At 49.0% G+C, this 16369-nt stretch overlaps 1 protein-coding gene across 1 annotated transcript; it reads right to left on the bottom strand.

The window, feature by feature from the left end:
• Positions 1-6959: 6959 nt before the first annotated feature.
• LOC109752175 (protein MALE DISCOVERER 1) lies at positions 6960-11945 on the bottom strand. The gene is made up of 9 exons (XM_020311066.4): positions 11282-11945; positions 11039-11174; positions 10426-10497; positions 9736-9879; positions 9537-9656; positions 8478-8908; positions 8151-8341; positions 7935-8067; positions 6960-7813 (listed from the first exon to the last, which is right to left on the bottom strand). Exons 1-9 carry the CDS (start codon positions 11373-11375, stop codon positions 7248-7250), a joined length of 1887 nt encoding a protein of 628 aa, XP_020166655.1. The 5' UTR covers positions 11376-11945; the 3' UTR covers positions 6960-7247.
• Positions 11946-16369: the final 4424 nt, after the last annotated feature.

Genomic DNA, 16369 nt, shown 5'->3' on the forward strand with positions numbered 1-16369 from the left:
CATAGAGCAAAATCAAATATATGGTTTCCGACCCATGAATCTCCTCGTCCAAGCCAAACATTTTCTTCTCAATTTTTCACGTTGCAGAAGACTTGTTGTTCTTCCTACCCAGCTTTCTCCTTGTTGTCCCATATTGAGGGGGGCAGAGCATATGCGGCAAATAGAAAATCCGTCCACAAACACATGGCAATTGCGGCGGATGAAATGACAGCGGCGAAGCGTGGAGATAGAACACAACAACATCGGCACAAAAGACGCGCAACACTGTTCCAGTGTGATTGCGATAGAAGCCAAGAATTGAGACGGAACAATCAAATTTGCAAAAAGGAAAATCTTAGCAAACCATATAATTTGGAGATTGAATGAAGACCAAACCCAACACAAGAGGTATTCAAAGTAGATTCCAAGATAAAATACTTAATGTAACAACTTGCATAGAGATCCATCATAGGAATTTCTTCTCTTTATTTCATCCCCTAAAACAAAGCAGTATAGAAAAAGTACTGAATTTCCCAAATGAACCACACCAGTAACGTGTTCTTGTCTCTATCTCTTCTCGTAAATCGATTTGGACAAATAAAGAATAATGGGATAATATTCAGATAGAAACATTGATTTCTTATCTAAGCTACAGATGCATAATGCAGAACCAATCTATCTTAGAGAGTGGAGATGGAGAAAGCTCACCGGCTGATATCACCAGGACCTCCTATGGCGTATGGAGCTTACATCTAATATATCAAGATCAAAGTCTTCTCACCATTGCCGGCTAGATTACACATCTAAGTACCGGCTGCCACTGCATGGCCATCAGACTCCTGCTGCAGCACCGATCACTTGTCACCATGCTCAGGAGTACCTACCAGCAGCATACATATCTACATATCATGAATTGATCACCTAGTAGCAGCAACTGTAATCAGTAAGAAAGTAACATCATGAACAAAACCAGTAGCGGCATGAACAAAATCGCAGCATTAGGATTACTGCTACTGCTTTCCTCTACGATCCCTTTATATACGCAAAAGCAGTACATCAGGGCAGAGCAGAAAAATTAACAACATTAGAGCATGAGTATTTAACCAAAAACTACCACATTTCACGGACATGTGACAGAAAACTACCACTTTACGTTTTTGTCCCGAAAACTATCACTTTTTTATTAATCCGTGGCAAAAAACTACCCAGTGTGGAAACTGCTCGCTTTGCCTGGGTTAAACGCGAATCTGACTGCCCGACCCCACACATAAGCGGGCTAAAAATGCAATCGGGTCCCTAGTTTTTCTTAAAAAAAGCAATCGGGTCCTCCGCCTCCGATGACGTGCTCGTCGCCGGCCTCCTCCTTCCGCAGCCGCTTGCCGCCGGCGGACGGGAACGGCTGCTGCTCCTTCCCGGGCGTGCCGCGCACCTTCTTCGGCCAGCGCCGCGGCTGCCGCGTCAGGCTCTACCAGGACGCCCACATCTCCGACGGCTTCGCGCAGCGGGTCCAGGTCACGCTCGCCGGAGGGAAGCCGTACCAGCCGCACCGGTGCTGGGAGGACGTGTTCGAGGCCATCACCAACGCCCGGAGGATGGCGTACATGTACCACCAAGAGGGGGGTCCTGTCACCGTGCCCGGCATGGAGCAGCAGTTCGCGGAGCCGCCGCTGCCTGGCCATCAGGAGCAGTACTACACCACGTCGCCGATGGCGACCCCGTCGTTCCATCCATCTCGCAGCACCGATTTCCCGAGCTTTGGAGGCTCGTCGTCGTTGCCGAACCTGCCGTTCGGATCGGCGACGGTGAAGAACGAGTTGGGGCAGCCGTCGCCGCTGCCGCCATCGTCCAACTTCCTCTCCTTCGGCGCTGGCCAGGCTGGCACCCTCAACTTCTCCGGAGGCGCCTGGCAGCACGACGGCGTCGAAGGGACGATGCAGCTGCAGGCGTCGGAGAGGCGGAGCAGGGCGCCGGCGAACGCGCAGGAGCACGTCATCGGAGGCGGAGGACCCGATTGCTTTTTTGAAGAAAAACTAGGGACCCGATTGCATTTTTAGCCCGCTTATGTGTGGGGTCGGGCAGTCAGATTCGCGTTTAACCCAGGCAAAACGAGCAGTTTTCACACTTGGTAGTTTTTTGCCACGGATTAATAAAAAAGTGGTAGTTTTCGGGACAAAAACGTAAAGTGGTAGTTTTCTGTCACATGTCCGTGAAATGTGGTAGTTTTTGGTTAAATACTCTTAGAGCAGGCTTGATGCACTCATCGGCCAGCCAGCCAGCCTAGCGTTCACGCCCTCCTCACACGCAGCCACTCCCTAACGTCCACGCCTCCTACCTGTCCGTCTTCTTCCTCCGCCTCCAAGAACTCCAGCTCTACTCAAGCTCCACTGCACACGCCCGAGGAGAGGAAAAGGGAGGAGAAGGGGGGGAACTCCTGCACGCCGTCCTAGCATTCAAGCGCACGTGCACACACATATAGCACGCGCAACATCGATCCAATGGCCCAGCCTCGCGCGCGCTGGCATGGGGGCGCAACGAAGGAGAGTGCGCAGGTTAAGAATTCGTCGGTGCTGCATTTGGGGCAGCGTCAGTGCCATCGTCAACAGCAGACAGGCGACCGTGGCGGCGGGGATGGGCTCGATCCAGCCTCTAACGTCGGTGTGCTCCTTTGGGTGCCGAGTCGGGACCGTGTTCTCTTTTCAGTGTGGGGGCGAGGTGGGAGGGGCGGGACGACCGGAGCAGTGGGAGCGTTCTGCCGGCTGGGGAGAGGATGGACTCCTGCGGCCAGAGATGGGGTGGGTGGCGGCGCTAGAGATCTGTTTCGCGAGAGATGGAGAAACCTCCAGATTATCCTGTTTGGGCGGTTGGCTCGGCAACATGTCTCTCAGTCTCAATCTCAGCCACAGATTCAACATCGAATGGTTCATATTGCCTGGAGCAGATACACCATCATCACCAACTCGCATTTTTATAGAAGTAGGGAAATCAGATTTTATTAAACACCGATGCTTATCTCGACAAGAGGATGTCTAATTAATCGTCTAACCACTATAAATAAACATCGATGACTAATAAAATTAATCTATTTTTAAGCATCTCTTCTAAACACTTTGCATTGTACAAGACCTACGTCCAATTTCTAAATAATTCTTGGTTTCTGACGCCGAGGCAACGGATTAGGAGTCACCATAGACAGCCGGGCGGCGTGTTCGAATCGCAGCTAAGAAAGCAAGATCCGCAGCCCCCGATGTCAGATGGTAAACATATGTGTCAGTGGCCGGCGGGCATGGCATTTCAGATCCCAACACCCCCATGACACACGACATCCGCATGTGGTTTGTTTCAAAGGCTCGCCAGTCGCCATGTTAATCAGGCCAGCGGCTTAAAAATGTGGCAGGCTGGTAATAGAGTGGTGTACTAGAAACTGATCTTCTGCCGGGACGGCGTTTCCGAAAGATTCTTTCTCGGCATTAAAGTACACTGTACACCTCCGTACATCAGGAGAAACCTGTCATTGCCAACGCCTCATCAGAAGCCTGCAGCACTGGCGTGCCGTTGGGTTGCCCTCGATCTCGCGCAGAGCGGATGGAATGCCGGTGACCCGATTCTACTGTTGGGATCGTCAGCCTGTGATTAACGTTAACTAAACGTCTCTCTAGTAAAATCCCCTCTAGCGCGGATCCATGTGGAACAATTCAGTGGGGAGCTTAAAACAACACTACTACCTCCGTTTGGGTTTATTTGGCCCCCTTGCATTTTGGGTTCAAGTTTGACCAAGCATTTGACTATAAATATATACATTATATTGTTATATTTGTATTTGAAAGAAGTTTTCTATGAAATAACTTTTGTGACATATAATTTATATTTTATTAGTTAAATTAATGATCAAATTTTGGCTCAAAATAAAAAACGGCCTAATAAACCCGGACCGAGGGAGTAATATTTTTCGACAAGGTAGTAGCTAGGGTAGCTCCGTTCCGGCTAGTTCCTGCGGCCCAAGAGAAAAAAAAGAGGGAAAATGAATCTTGAATGGAAACAAAGGGTTAACATATCCACGTAATTTTAAGATTTTCCAAAAAAGCTCCAGTACAACTTACACCCCCCCTCCCCCGTCTCAAAATAAGTGCCTTTTAATTGGAGTAGTATACCGCGGAGGTGCACATAAACGCACTGGTGTGTATTCAGACAATTTTGTTATTTCTAAATCGAAAACATCTATATTTGATAAGAGCATGATCGGCAATTTATTGATGTCGACCTAGAACAACTATATCTAAGTCGAACCTATAGATCACTCCTTACTAGCATCATGAAAAAAGGACAATTATCACTTAGGTTCATTTCAAACCGACGTCCAAAATGCAACACTTCAATATCATGGAATTTTTGCAAAGAATTGAAGGTTTTGTGTGGATTTACATCATGCTATAGCAAGTGGCTGCGAATTGAGCACAACTTTGATTTTGCGTACTTGCATATTTTATGAATTTATTTAAGGCTTTTCGGCGTTTTTTTAAAGATATGACATAGCCGTCAACTACAAGGTGCATATGATGATTGCATCAATCTCAAGATCTGTTATTTTGGTATCTCAAAGATGCTCCTAAGACAGGGTGTGCGTTCGTGAGTGTGTGTGCATTTCTAAAGAAAATGGTACAGCAAAGGACCTTACAAGATTTGCCTAAAATTTATGAGAAATGATTTCTATGAACTGACTGTTTCTTGGCCTCTCCCGTCGCATCGCTCACACAACAAGTATCCCACGTCACGTGTGCCCTTGGCTCCAAACGATTCCCCTCAAATTTGTCTGCAACATCACTAATGTTGCAGAAGTTTCTTCCGTAACGTCAAATATGTTGCAAAAAGGTGAAGACAAAAAAACGGCAACAAAGCTCTGTTGCAAAAAAAAAAAATACGCAACAAGACTTCAATTGCAAAATATATAAAAAAAACATGTGTTGCAATGTTGGAGGGTATCGCTCGGCCGCTTGATGAGCCAAATCTTTTGAAAAGATCAGCCGACGAACGCGTAGCACATCCCAAAAAATATGACAATGAGTGTGTCGAGAAAAAACTAAACCATTGATTCTCAACTTTTTTTTGCGGGTATAAACCATTGATTCTCAGCATAGTAGCTCAGCTCTATGTTTCAAGACATGACGGTAGTGGAAGTTTTTTTTTTCGTTTTACTTTCTGTGTACTACCAATGTGGCTTGTTAGAAGTGATCTTATTAATAATACGTAGAAATTCTGTAAGAAATCACGCAGGAATTCCACGAACAATGGAAAAAAATGCCGCCCATCCCGCACCGGAGCCTTCTAAAGTTTTCCACCGGAAGCGGCTCCCTTCCCTTTCGGCAACCTCCATTGCGGCCTATAAACGGCGTCACGGGAAGTAGATCGACAGAGCTGAGAGCTCCCCACCTCCACCCCCACGCGCGCCGAACCAACGCTCAACCACCAGCCGCGCGTCGCCTTTGCCGGTGCTCCGTCGCGCCAATGCCCGCCCGCGCGCAACCACCTCGCCACGCCGCCTTTTATACGCGCCCCCGATCGTACCACTGTTGCATGCACCGCAGCTCCAGCGCGCCGCGGGAGTAGCAGCAGCAGCAGCGGTGGTTGCGTAGCCGACCGTGCACTGCAGGTGCAGCGCCGTCGCCGGCATGGAGATCGTTACGGCCAGGGGCGGCTACGAGGGGCAGGAGCAGCAGCAGCAGCACCGGGGGCGGCGGCGGCGCAAGCCCAGCGACGGGCACGTCGTGGCGCAGCTGCTCGACTCGCCGCTCCCCACGCCGCGCCGCTCCTGCTGCGGGTCGGCGGCCGGCACGCCGCGCAGCGCGCGCGCCGCGTCGCCGCAGCGCACGCACGTGCCATTCTCGTGGGAGAGCTCCCCGGGCGTGCCCAAGGCCGGCGGCGCGTCGCTGGAGCGGGGATGGCTGCCCCCGAGGCCGCCGCCGGGGCGCGGCGGCAGCGGCGGCCGGGCGTACCACGGGGGCAACACCACCACCGACGCGACGAGCAGCGACGATGACGACGACACCTTCTCCGACGCGCTCGACAGGATCTCGTCGTCCGACCGGCTCGCCGCGCTCTCCGCCCGGCTGAGCTCCATCGACGGCCGCGCCGCGTCGAGGCGCCTGTCCAGCTTCATCATGGACCGCTTCCTCCCTGCCGCCAACGCCATCGCCAGGACGTCCACGGAGAAGCGCGCCAAGAAATCGCCGCGACGCGCCGCGCGCCGCTCCGAGCACGACGACGACAACGAGGACGAGGCGCCGGCCACGGCCAGGCTCGAGACGCACACGCCACGCCGCGAGCGCCACGTCCCCGCTCTCCAGCAGGAGGAGGAGAGCTGGAATGGCACGCCGCCGCAGGAGATAGCGTGGCGCCACGAGGAGGAGGCGCGAGGCGACGAGACGCCTCCGAGGGCGTGCGGGTTCACGGTGCTCTTCCCCTGGTGCGTCAAGCCGGTGCTGTGCGGGTTCCCGTGGAGCCCGGCGCGGCCGCGGCACCCCCGCGCCTCCCCTCCTCGCCGGAGCACCACGATGGGCGACGTCCTGGTGAAGGAGCTCGGGCTACGGAACGGCGACCCGTCGCACTGGTACGAGGAGAAGAGCAGCGGCAGCGTCAAGGAGTGGTCGAGTCCCGGCGGCCCCGGGCTGGGCATGTCGATCCTTGGCACGAGCAAGAGGTACTGCGCCGACGCCCGGAAGGCCCTGAGCAGGCTGGCGCGATCGGCCACGGACAGCGGCGGCGGCGGCAGCCCGAGGACGAGCAGGGAGAGGAGGAGCGGCAAGGCGGCCTCCTCGCCGCTGCACTCGACGTCCGGGCGGATGCCGCAGCTGCAGTTGCAGGTGAAGCCGCCGTCCGAGTCGTGGCTCTGTCACGCGCGCGGGAGCAATGCTGTGAACAGCAAAAGATGATCGACACGAGAGCCAAAACCTGCACATTGTACATATCGTTTCAAGTCTTCACTGAACTGTTGAAACAAGTTGTTTCATCACATTTCAAACTTTATTTACAAATGTTTGGCACATATTTGCGCCTTACAAGCTCTTTCAGGATTTCACTAGTCAAATTTAACAAGGAAAAAAAAACATATCTGCTACCAAAGAACGAAAGAATAGAGTGAGCGGTGCAGGCATAACTGTACAACTGTATGCCTGCCTAAAGAGTAAGAAAACCAAACTGTACAATTTTCTCTGATCCTTCTACCAAATGGACTGCAGAATGGCTTCAAGGCAATTCCACAACGAACTAGCATTTCTCTATACCGTTAGGATTTCAAGCTCAGCCCACCACAATGCGCTATTCCTTGGGGTCGACTGATCCTGAGAGAACCCAGTGATCTCTTGCATCCGCCGGGTGACCTCCCCCACCGACGGCCTCCGCCAGGGGTCATCCCTTATGCACAATTTCACCAGCTCTGTCAGCGCCGCTACCTGCTCCAAGGGGACTGATCTCAGTGTCGGGTCGACCATACCCGTCAAGGGCTTTTCGCCGGTGAGGTACCGGTGCGCCCACAGAATCAGGAGGCCGGTGTCATTGGAGAACGGACGCCTTCCAGAGATCGTCTCAAGCAGAAGCAAGGCAAACCTATACACTATGGTGCACTCTTCAGGCTCATCGAATTCGTCCTCGCCTTCTTTCCAGTCATCGCCGAAACTGATGTCTGAAATCTTTGCAGCGTTGTCTTCGGTCAGGTATATGCACGACGAGTTCAGATTCCTTAGGATCACAGGAGGATACTGCTGGTACATGTGGTAAAGGCAGTATATTACTCCCATCGCCATCCGCAGGCGCGACTGCCAGTTCAAGTGCTCTGCCTCATTAACTGCAACAGAAATGTTTCGATGTTAGGATTAACTAACAGTGGACAGTAATAACTACTAGTAGGCTAGTAGCACGAGTCATCTTGGCAAGAAGAATAACAAAATGTACTTGGGAATTCTTACCGTGCAAGTGCTCAAATAGTGATCCATTTGAAACATACTCAAACACCATCATCCGGGTAAATGGTTTTTCGTCTTCACAGTAACCCACAAGTTTCAGGAAATTCTTATGGTTCACCCGCGACAACATTTCAACCTAGAATACAACATCATATTTATGTTAGAAACTCAGCATCTTACAGAGTTGAGAAGAATGAAACAGAAAACCCTGTTAGATACCTTATTCTTGAATTGTGCTTCGGCTATAGCAGACCACCCGTAGGCATGTTTTATCAGTGTAGACGCAACAGCTATTTCAGCTCCACATGGGAGAGTTCCTTTATACAATGTACATCCAGGTAGCGTACCGATTACATTACTGAAATCTTCACAGGCTGTTTCAAGTTCTGACCGTCTGAATAAAGCTATGCCTGCAAAATAGAAGTCAGAATTTCGCAGTTGACTCCAAATTTCTGTTGCGTGCGTTAGAAGAAGCACACACTGTTGCTATCATGATCGTAGAAATGCATCTTCACATGGGAAAAACAAATCTGTCAGCACACTAACCTCCCAGGATAGTGGTCTGCAGTTCCCTACTTGAAGACATGGGCACAACACTGCTAGCCTTCCCACGGCGGTAGCAAATAAATATTGCAGCTGACAAGGATAGAACCACAAAACAAATCGCTGCTCCTATTAATGCATATATCGTCACATTGCTCTTCCCGCTCTTGCTCTTGCTCCCTTTGCTTGCGGTTTGGTTTTTGTTGGGAGATGCAAGAGAGGCAAGGGAAGGAGCAGGTTCAGAAGGAGGAGGTGGTGTCAGGGCATGGGGCGAAACTGGTGGTGTTGGATCCTTGTGGGGTTCATGGAGCTTAAAAAAAGGGCTCACATCTGATGGTTCTAATACAGAATTTTCAGAACCAAGCATCTCGTTCTTTGGAGAATGATTTTGTTTGCCTGCTAGAAGTCTTCTGGTTGTAGCGCTGTCCTTACCCCTACATAGTGAATAACTGAATGTTAAGAGGAAACAAACGATCATGTTTGCAGTAAACAAAAAAATCCTGCAGAAGAAGCCATAAAATTTCCAAGTCATCCTTACTAGATCATCCTAACGGAAAAACGTTCAATAATAGTTTCATCAACCAAGAATCCGTTGTAGACCAAAACGTAAATATACCTAGTAACCAAGTAATGGTGCCTATGACAGTCTGAAGTACTGAACTCCAGACATGTGTTATAAAGTAAGTTCTCCTAACAAAATATTTATACTGGTCTTAGTAGTTACTGCCAACTTGGTGTTCAAGTAAAAGGAGCATCCAACAAGCCATACATCCATTTGATCCATTGAGGTAGCCTTACACTGCTACGAAAGACTAGGATGTAATTTACCATTTTACCGAGGAAGGAACAGTTCCTAACAAAAGCCCTGACATTTGTTGAGTCGAAATTCTAAAATATTTCAGCTACCATTAACATACATGTGATTGCAGGAGCAGGGTGGGATTTTTTTAAACCCAAAATCAAGCTTGCTCTAATCCCTTTTTGATTTGAACTTGCACTCAAGCCTTGCATAATCACAAATTTAACTCTCAGATATGCAAGTAGAAGAAAGCTCAGACAAACCTTGCAGTGGGCATCCTATTTGACAAAGCCCTGCCTTGGTGAACCTGAGACTCACAAAGACTGATGAGCTCATTTAGCTCAAGAGGTAAATCACCATAAAGTCTGTTTCCTTTAAGAAAGCTGCAATTCAAGTAGTAAGGTCAGTCAAGTTTGAAGTTAAACTGAAATGGAAAAAACACATATCGAAGTTCGCACGCACATAAACTCCAGGGATAAAATGTTTATTAGCTCTGATGGAATTGATCCATTGAAGTTATTGTACCCCAGATCCAACACCTTCAACTCCCGTAAATCTCCTATCTCTCTAGGGATAATACCATAGAACAAGTTCTTGTGCAGTACACTGTATGGATGGAAGGAAAATAGATCAGAAAAGTTTGAAGGGCGAATATCATTTCACAAGTACCACAAGTACATAAGAAACAAAAAATGATATCTCTAGATATAAGATGCTTTCTTGGTGAACGCCTGAATGGGCATACATAATTTAACAGTTAGATTTATGATGCTACTAACGATAGGAAAACTACAGAGCTCTTTGCAATGGGTGGGTGGCTCTTGGGGGAGTGGGGGGTCTATTTGCCATCAAACAATCATGTACTTGAATTAGATTCATGTAGACTGTATTCCATCAAGCTAGCTAATGTGCTCTAATTGACAGCTCAAAAGCTGAAGGTCACAAGTCTCATAAGGAAAACATACACACTACAAAGTTACAGCTTTACTGCTGTGCTCAACATAAAATCCTAATCGAAGTGCAAAATGACTCTGATTCAGTGGTAGTTTCAGAAATATCAAATACTATCTTATGGTTCGAAGTGTGAAACATGTATTGTCAATTCAAAGTGTTCCAAAAAATACCACTGAAGGAAGTACAGAATATGCTTACAGAGAATGCATATTAATAAGCTGTCCAATCTCAGGAGATAACACGCCTTTCAGACCAAGATTTGACAAGTTCCTACAAAACAAAGGCACACATAAATTAGTCAAAAACATCAAAATACATATTATCAATCAGATCATAGGGAAATATTGCAAACATAACACATGAAAGAAAACAATTTAAACAGAGCAAACATAGCTGCATCCTATACTAAACAGCCCATGCATGTCAGGGGAACTAGATGTTCAACAAAATGTCACCGCAAACAGATAAGCTGATGCTCCACATGCAGATTTGTAAAGGGCCCTATTTCCTTTTTTGAAGTGTTAATAAGGACCCTCCTTATCAGGACGATCAACAAATTGTCAATCCAAAGAAAGATGCTCCCTAAATGCAGTTCAAATGTCTTATTTTAGAACAAGAAAATGCCAATAATCCTTCCAACGGTGCAAAACAACATACTAATATGATTCTGCAGTTTCTGATAATAGCCATAAATAAAAAAAATCAGCCTAAACAAGTAAAATGTAAGGTTAATCCCTTTGTTTTCTTCTTAACAATTTAATTCAGGGTTCTTTCAGGTTCCATCTATTTCTGTGCAAAGAAAGCAACTTACAGGCCTACGACCCGGCCATCATCCGAGCACCGCACGCCGAACCAAGAACAAGGGCTAGCGTGCCCTTCATCCCAATCCGCCAGAGCACCGCGCGGATCAGCCTCTACCATCTCCCTAAACCTCAGAAGCGCAAGACCTGCAAAGAATCCAGGAAACAAAGCCCTGAACAGAGTCAAACCAAGAAGCTGGAAAAGCAACAAACCGCAGCCGAAAGAAGAAGCAACCGAAGCCACGACCCGGCACCTTCGTGATTCAGGGCCGCGCACAGCTCGAAGCCCGTCGCCAGGAACCAGAGCAGGAAGAGCGCCGCCGGGCCTCTCCTCCGGAAATTCCCCATGCCTGAAGCAGCTTCACAAGAACCCGAGCGACTCCCAAGAACTGCTGCTCCAAGAACTGGCACCGGAAGAAGCGCGCTCCTGATTCCGGTCCGTCGATCTTTCCAAAGAACTGTGAGCTCCGCGAGTATTTCGACCTTTCCTCCCGGTCCGGAGCGACTGGAGCAGCAGGGGACGCGGAGCGGATTAAGCGCGGGAAAGGAGGAGAAGGGAGGAAGACCAGCGGGACCGCCGCCGCAGCCAAGAAGGAATCAAGGGGCGAACACGTGACCAAATCGCGCCCTCCCGGGAGAGAGAGAGACAGGGCCGCCTAGTAGTCTGCTAATCCCGGTGGATCCGGAGAAAAGTACTCCTGCTGCTGCTACTACGGGGGAAGGGGAGGCGGCGACGAGGGGAGAGGGAGGGAGAGGGGAGGGAGAAGGAGAAGCGGTGTGAATGGTGGAATGGTGGCGGGCGGGTGACGGTGCGGGACGCGCAATCGGGCGCACTAATGGCGTGCGTACGTACTACTAGCCTGGAAAACGCACGCACGCGGAGAGGAGGAGGACGGAATGGAATCGTTCAAACGGGCTGAGAGGGAAATGGCGCCGTCCGTTCGTTCCTTTTCACTACAGGTTTCTGTTGGGCTGGTCGCCCGGTCTGGCGTGGAAAAAACGAACGTAATTCGTGCGTGGCCAAGTGGGGCGTGATTGATCCGGAAAGAATTTGGGGCGTGATTGACTTGTTCAGAGCTTTGTTTTTCCTGTGCCGGGACAGGGTGAGGTCAATGGTGGTTGGAACGTCGCGTCACGTGGATGTGGATTGGGCGTGAGATGAAATGACGGAGGAGTTGCGCCACGAAAGCAGCCTCGGGTCTGTTCCTGAAACGGAGGCAAAAGATTCGCCTCGTCTATTAATAAAGGAGGAACAAAGTTTAAAGTTTTACAACACCCAAATACACGGCATGACAATTACTCGCGCAAAATAATTATCCCTAGTCTTATCGCACCAGCGGTGATCCAAAGCTTTGCCTCCTCCAATATGGTGCGGAGGTCATAGCGCTCCGGTTGGGGATGTGATTGCCGGTTCTCTTGTCCCACCAATCGCGGACGGAATCGTGGAGGTGCCAATCGGTGGTGTCCATGTGAGCAATGCCAAGCTTTTCGATGATAGCCCTCCAGAGTCGGAGCGTGTACCGGCACTTGAAGAAGCGATGTGCACCCGTTTCTTGCTCCCTGTGGGGCAGAGAGGGCATAGCCCACAATTATCCCAACCCCATCGATCCAAGCGATTGGCGGTCCAGATCCTATCTTGGATAGCCAACCAAGCAAAAAAAATTACCTAGGGGGGAGCCTTCCAAACCATGTGGTCCATTGGGGAAAGAGTTAGCCCAGGAACTGGGCCCTATAAGCGGTGGCCGCCGTGTAGATACCGTCATTCGAGTGCTTCCAAGAGATATCATCCTCAAGTTGCTCATCAAGATGAATGTCGCTGACCAGCATCCAAAGGGTGAAAAATTCTCGAATGTGTTCACCGAAGACGACAGTGTTGTAGTAGTTGATTTTGAAGATCCAAGCATTGCCGTTAAGGGCCTCCCTCACCTTCCAGTTCTTTCTTCTCGAGGCCTCATAGATAAGCGGTGCAATGTCCTTGGGTTTCCGCCCAAGCAGCCAAAGGGAGTTCAAAAAGGCGTTTTGGCTCCGTTCCCCACGGTGATGATAGTGGAGGCATAGAAGATGTTGAGATCATCCTTCGTGCAAGGATTGCCAAATTTACCCATAATATCGGGACTGTTAGGTTTGGTTGACACATCTCTTTTTTACGCATGTTTTCTAGAGGAGTGCATATTTTAACTATGAACTCATGCCCTAGTCGAATTCACACCCCGAACTCCAATACGATCTACATTGCAACCCCAAGCTCTCAAAACCGGACAACTTTCAACCATGTGTTCCTTAAACCAGTTTTCTGGTCGGTTTTGACTGGTTTTGAAGAGATGATCGCCTAGTCGGCCGTCACGTCATCAAAAATTGACAAAAAAATATGGAAGTGTTCAGAAAAAAATTGACAAAATTCCAAGAGATGAGCACTGCCATGTTGATAAAGGTGGAAACAATTTAAATAGTTTTTGCCAAAAGGTTTACAAAGTACAACGAAAAACAAATTCTGGACCATCTTTCGTCAAAATTTGACCAAAAGAAGACATTCTTAGGAAAAAAAAATGTAAAAATGTAAAAAATTAGCACTACCATGCCGATAATTCTAGGAAGATTGAAACATTTTTTTCAACCAGAATAACAAATACTTTCACTTTTGGTCAAATTTTACCAAAATTTGTCCTGAATTAGAATTTCTTTTGTCCTTGGATTGGGCGTGAAATGAAATGACGGGGGAGGTGCTTAAGTTTCTCGGGACTGTTTGGTTTGGTTGACACATCTTTTTTTCTTTTCTAAACGCCGGTAAATGCGTACGTGAATATCAGGCAGTATGCTACTACGCGGATGTTAGATACTTTCTTCGTAAAAAAATATAAGAGCGTTTAGATTCTTATAAAACGTACACCAAAAATGCCGTTAGCGCAGCACAACGACATCCTGATGATGCCAGCCGGTTGCGGGTAGGTGCACACCAAAGTCTATAAAAAATACATATCACCCGTGCATTAATCGTGAAACGAACCCTAGCGCCGGTCATAAGTAACACTTAGGTCCTAGTTCCGTGCAAATCATCGACATTTGTGTCATACTCACGTATTTAGCTGGCGGGCCACTTAGGGCAGTTCGGGCACTCCCAACAAAAATAAGATAAAATCTATTCTCGTCTGAAAATAAAAATGAAAATGAGTATTATATATATTTAAGAAACAATTTTGCTAGTTCTCAACTAGCTAGCTTAGAAATAGTTAGGTCAAATGCCATTAAGACTTTTCGTTGAACTTCTTGGTGTTTTCTAGAGGAAGCACGATGGCAGGGTACTAGTCATCGAGAATGAGTTGTTGTGCGATGCATGGTTGGCTGTACCTACGGATTTTGCAGGCATGAGCAAGGGATCGACCTTTTGGTAAAACTTGCATGCTTAGTATCATGAGCATAAGAACTTCGCACCCTACTACATGCATAGTCATCCATGAACCCAATGCGAAGTCGTTAACGCATCGATGGTACATCATCTCCAACTTCGTCATGAAGTTTTGTTGTGCGATTGTATGACTGAAGAGAATGTGGTCATCGGCCCTATCAACCATGAAGATCATAAGTTTTACTTTTTATTGCTCTACATGCTTGTTAATTCATTGATTCACTCAATATTACAACTTGATAATCATCATGTTGTATAGCATGGACGCGGCTGCTGTGCTGTACCATAGGAGGGAGGCCATTTACACTCATACACTATTGGACGAAGCTCAAGGGGAACTATGTGTGGGGTGACATGCGCGGGTTCTGACTCTAGTATCATTGAATTTGGAATCGATGAATTCCAAAAAACTTGTTGATCATCCTACTATCTCAGATGTGATATTTATGTTTGAATTATTGTTGTACTAGGATATTCGCTTTGTTATTTATGAATGAATTCTGCTATTTTTATAATTATTTTGAGTGTTGTGGAACTAGAAAAAAAAACAGACACTTAGAGGACAGGATTTGGTGACCGGCTCCTGTATCAGTATCCGTAGACTGGTTCAGACCACAAATAGTAGTATGTCAGTTTTAACAGTCCGCGCTGGAGATGTCCTGAGAAGCGAACTACCACTCATCGCCCACTGGCTCTGAGCAGGCCTGTACACAAAGTTCTTTTTCTCTGAAACTGAACATAGTTATATTGTAAAGGAACGATGATATGCAATTTTTTCGTAGTCATTATTATGTGAATTCTTGGACTAACGCACTGTCTATGTCCACAGAGGATTTGCATTGTGCAACAAGGGGATACGTTTTTAGGGGAGCGTGCGGGTGAGGCGCATACATATTCAGATTAGTTCATTCTATAGCCATACATATAACAGTTTGCAGCACGTTATCTCTGTGTTTTGTAGTTGCCCTAGTGGCCTAGTGAATGAAAACAGAGAAATAAGCTGCAGAGAGGGAATAATGTTCAGCGAGAAAAAAAGAGATGACCATTGTCGTCCGGCTCCCGTGTCGTCCCCAGCGGGCGACCCGGGGGCGACTAGGGTTTCCCCCCGCCGCCGCCACCCCCCCTACATCCCCTCCCCTCGCCGCCACCTGAGGGACGCCTGGCAAGCCCCGGCGGCTGCCGATGAAGGTGGCGGCGAGGCCTCTCGTCGCTTCGTTCCCGCGCGAAGGACCCCGGACACCGGGGCGGCGGCCCCGGACGGCGAGGCGGCGCAGCCTCTGCGACAGGCGGCGTGCGCGGGATGTGACGGCCGGAGTCGTCGGCTGCTCGGGCGGCGCGGATCCGGCGGGTGGTGGTCGTGGCGCGGTCCCTCCGCTCCAGATCTGAAGGTCGAGCTCCTCCTCCTCCTCTGCTCACTCCTCCCCTCCGGCTGTGTCCGATCTGCAGCTTTTGCTGCCAGTTCTGGTGCTGGCAGGGTGCCGGTGGCATATCTCGAGTCCGGGGGAAACCCTTGGTCGGATCTCCGACCACGGCGGTGAGGGTGCGTGCGCGCATCGCCTTTCTTCCTTTGAGGCACCGCGGAGGTCTCCCGAATCCATCCCCGTCCCAGATCCCGGGTGAAAGCCCAAAACTCGTCTCGGGTTGGGCGGTGGCGGCGTCCTGCACGTCGTTCCCTCCTTGGAGGCGCCGCCTTGGTTTGTCTGGTTCTTCGGGTGAGTGGTGCCGAGATAGGAGTGTGCTCGTCGGCTGCGAGTCCAAGTAGAGGCTTCCCAAGCTTCGACCTTGGGTCCTTGCAGCTTGTTCTTCGCCAATCCTCCTAGTGGTTTTCCTTCTGCTCTCGGTGACCCCGGGCAGGTGCCAGTGCAGCTAGTGGTGTGCCTTCGACGTGGTGAGGACGGTGTGATTTGCCTGCTCTGGGTTCCGACCGACACCTGCTCTT

Source organism: Aegilops tauschii, chromosome 1 (assembly GCF_002575655.3).
Source record: "Aegilops tauschii subsp. strangulata cultivar AL8/78 chromosome 1, Aet v6.0, whole genome shotgun sequence".
In the NCBI taxonomy this organism is placed as follows: domain Eukaryota; kingdom Viridiplantae; phylum Streptophyta; class Magnoliopsida; order Poales; family Poaceae; genus Aegilops; species Aegilops tauschii.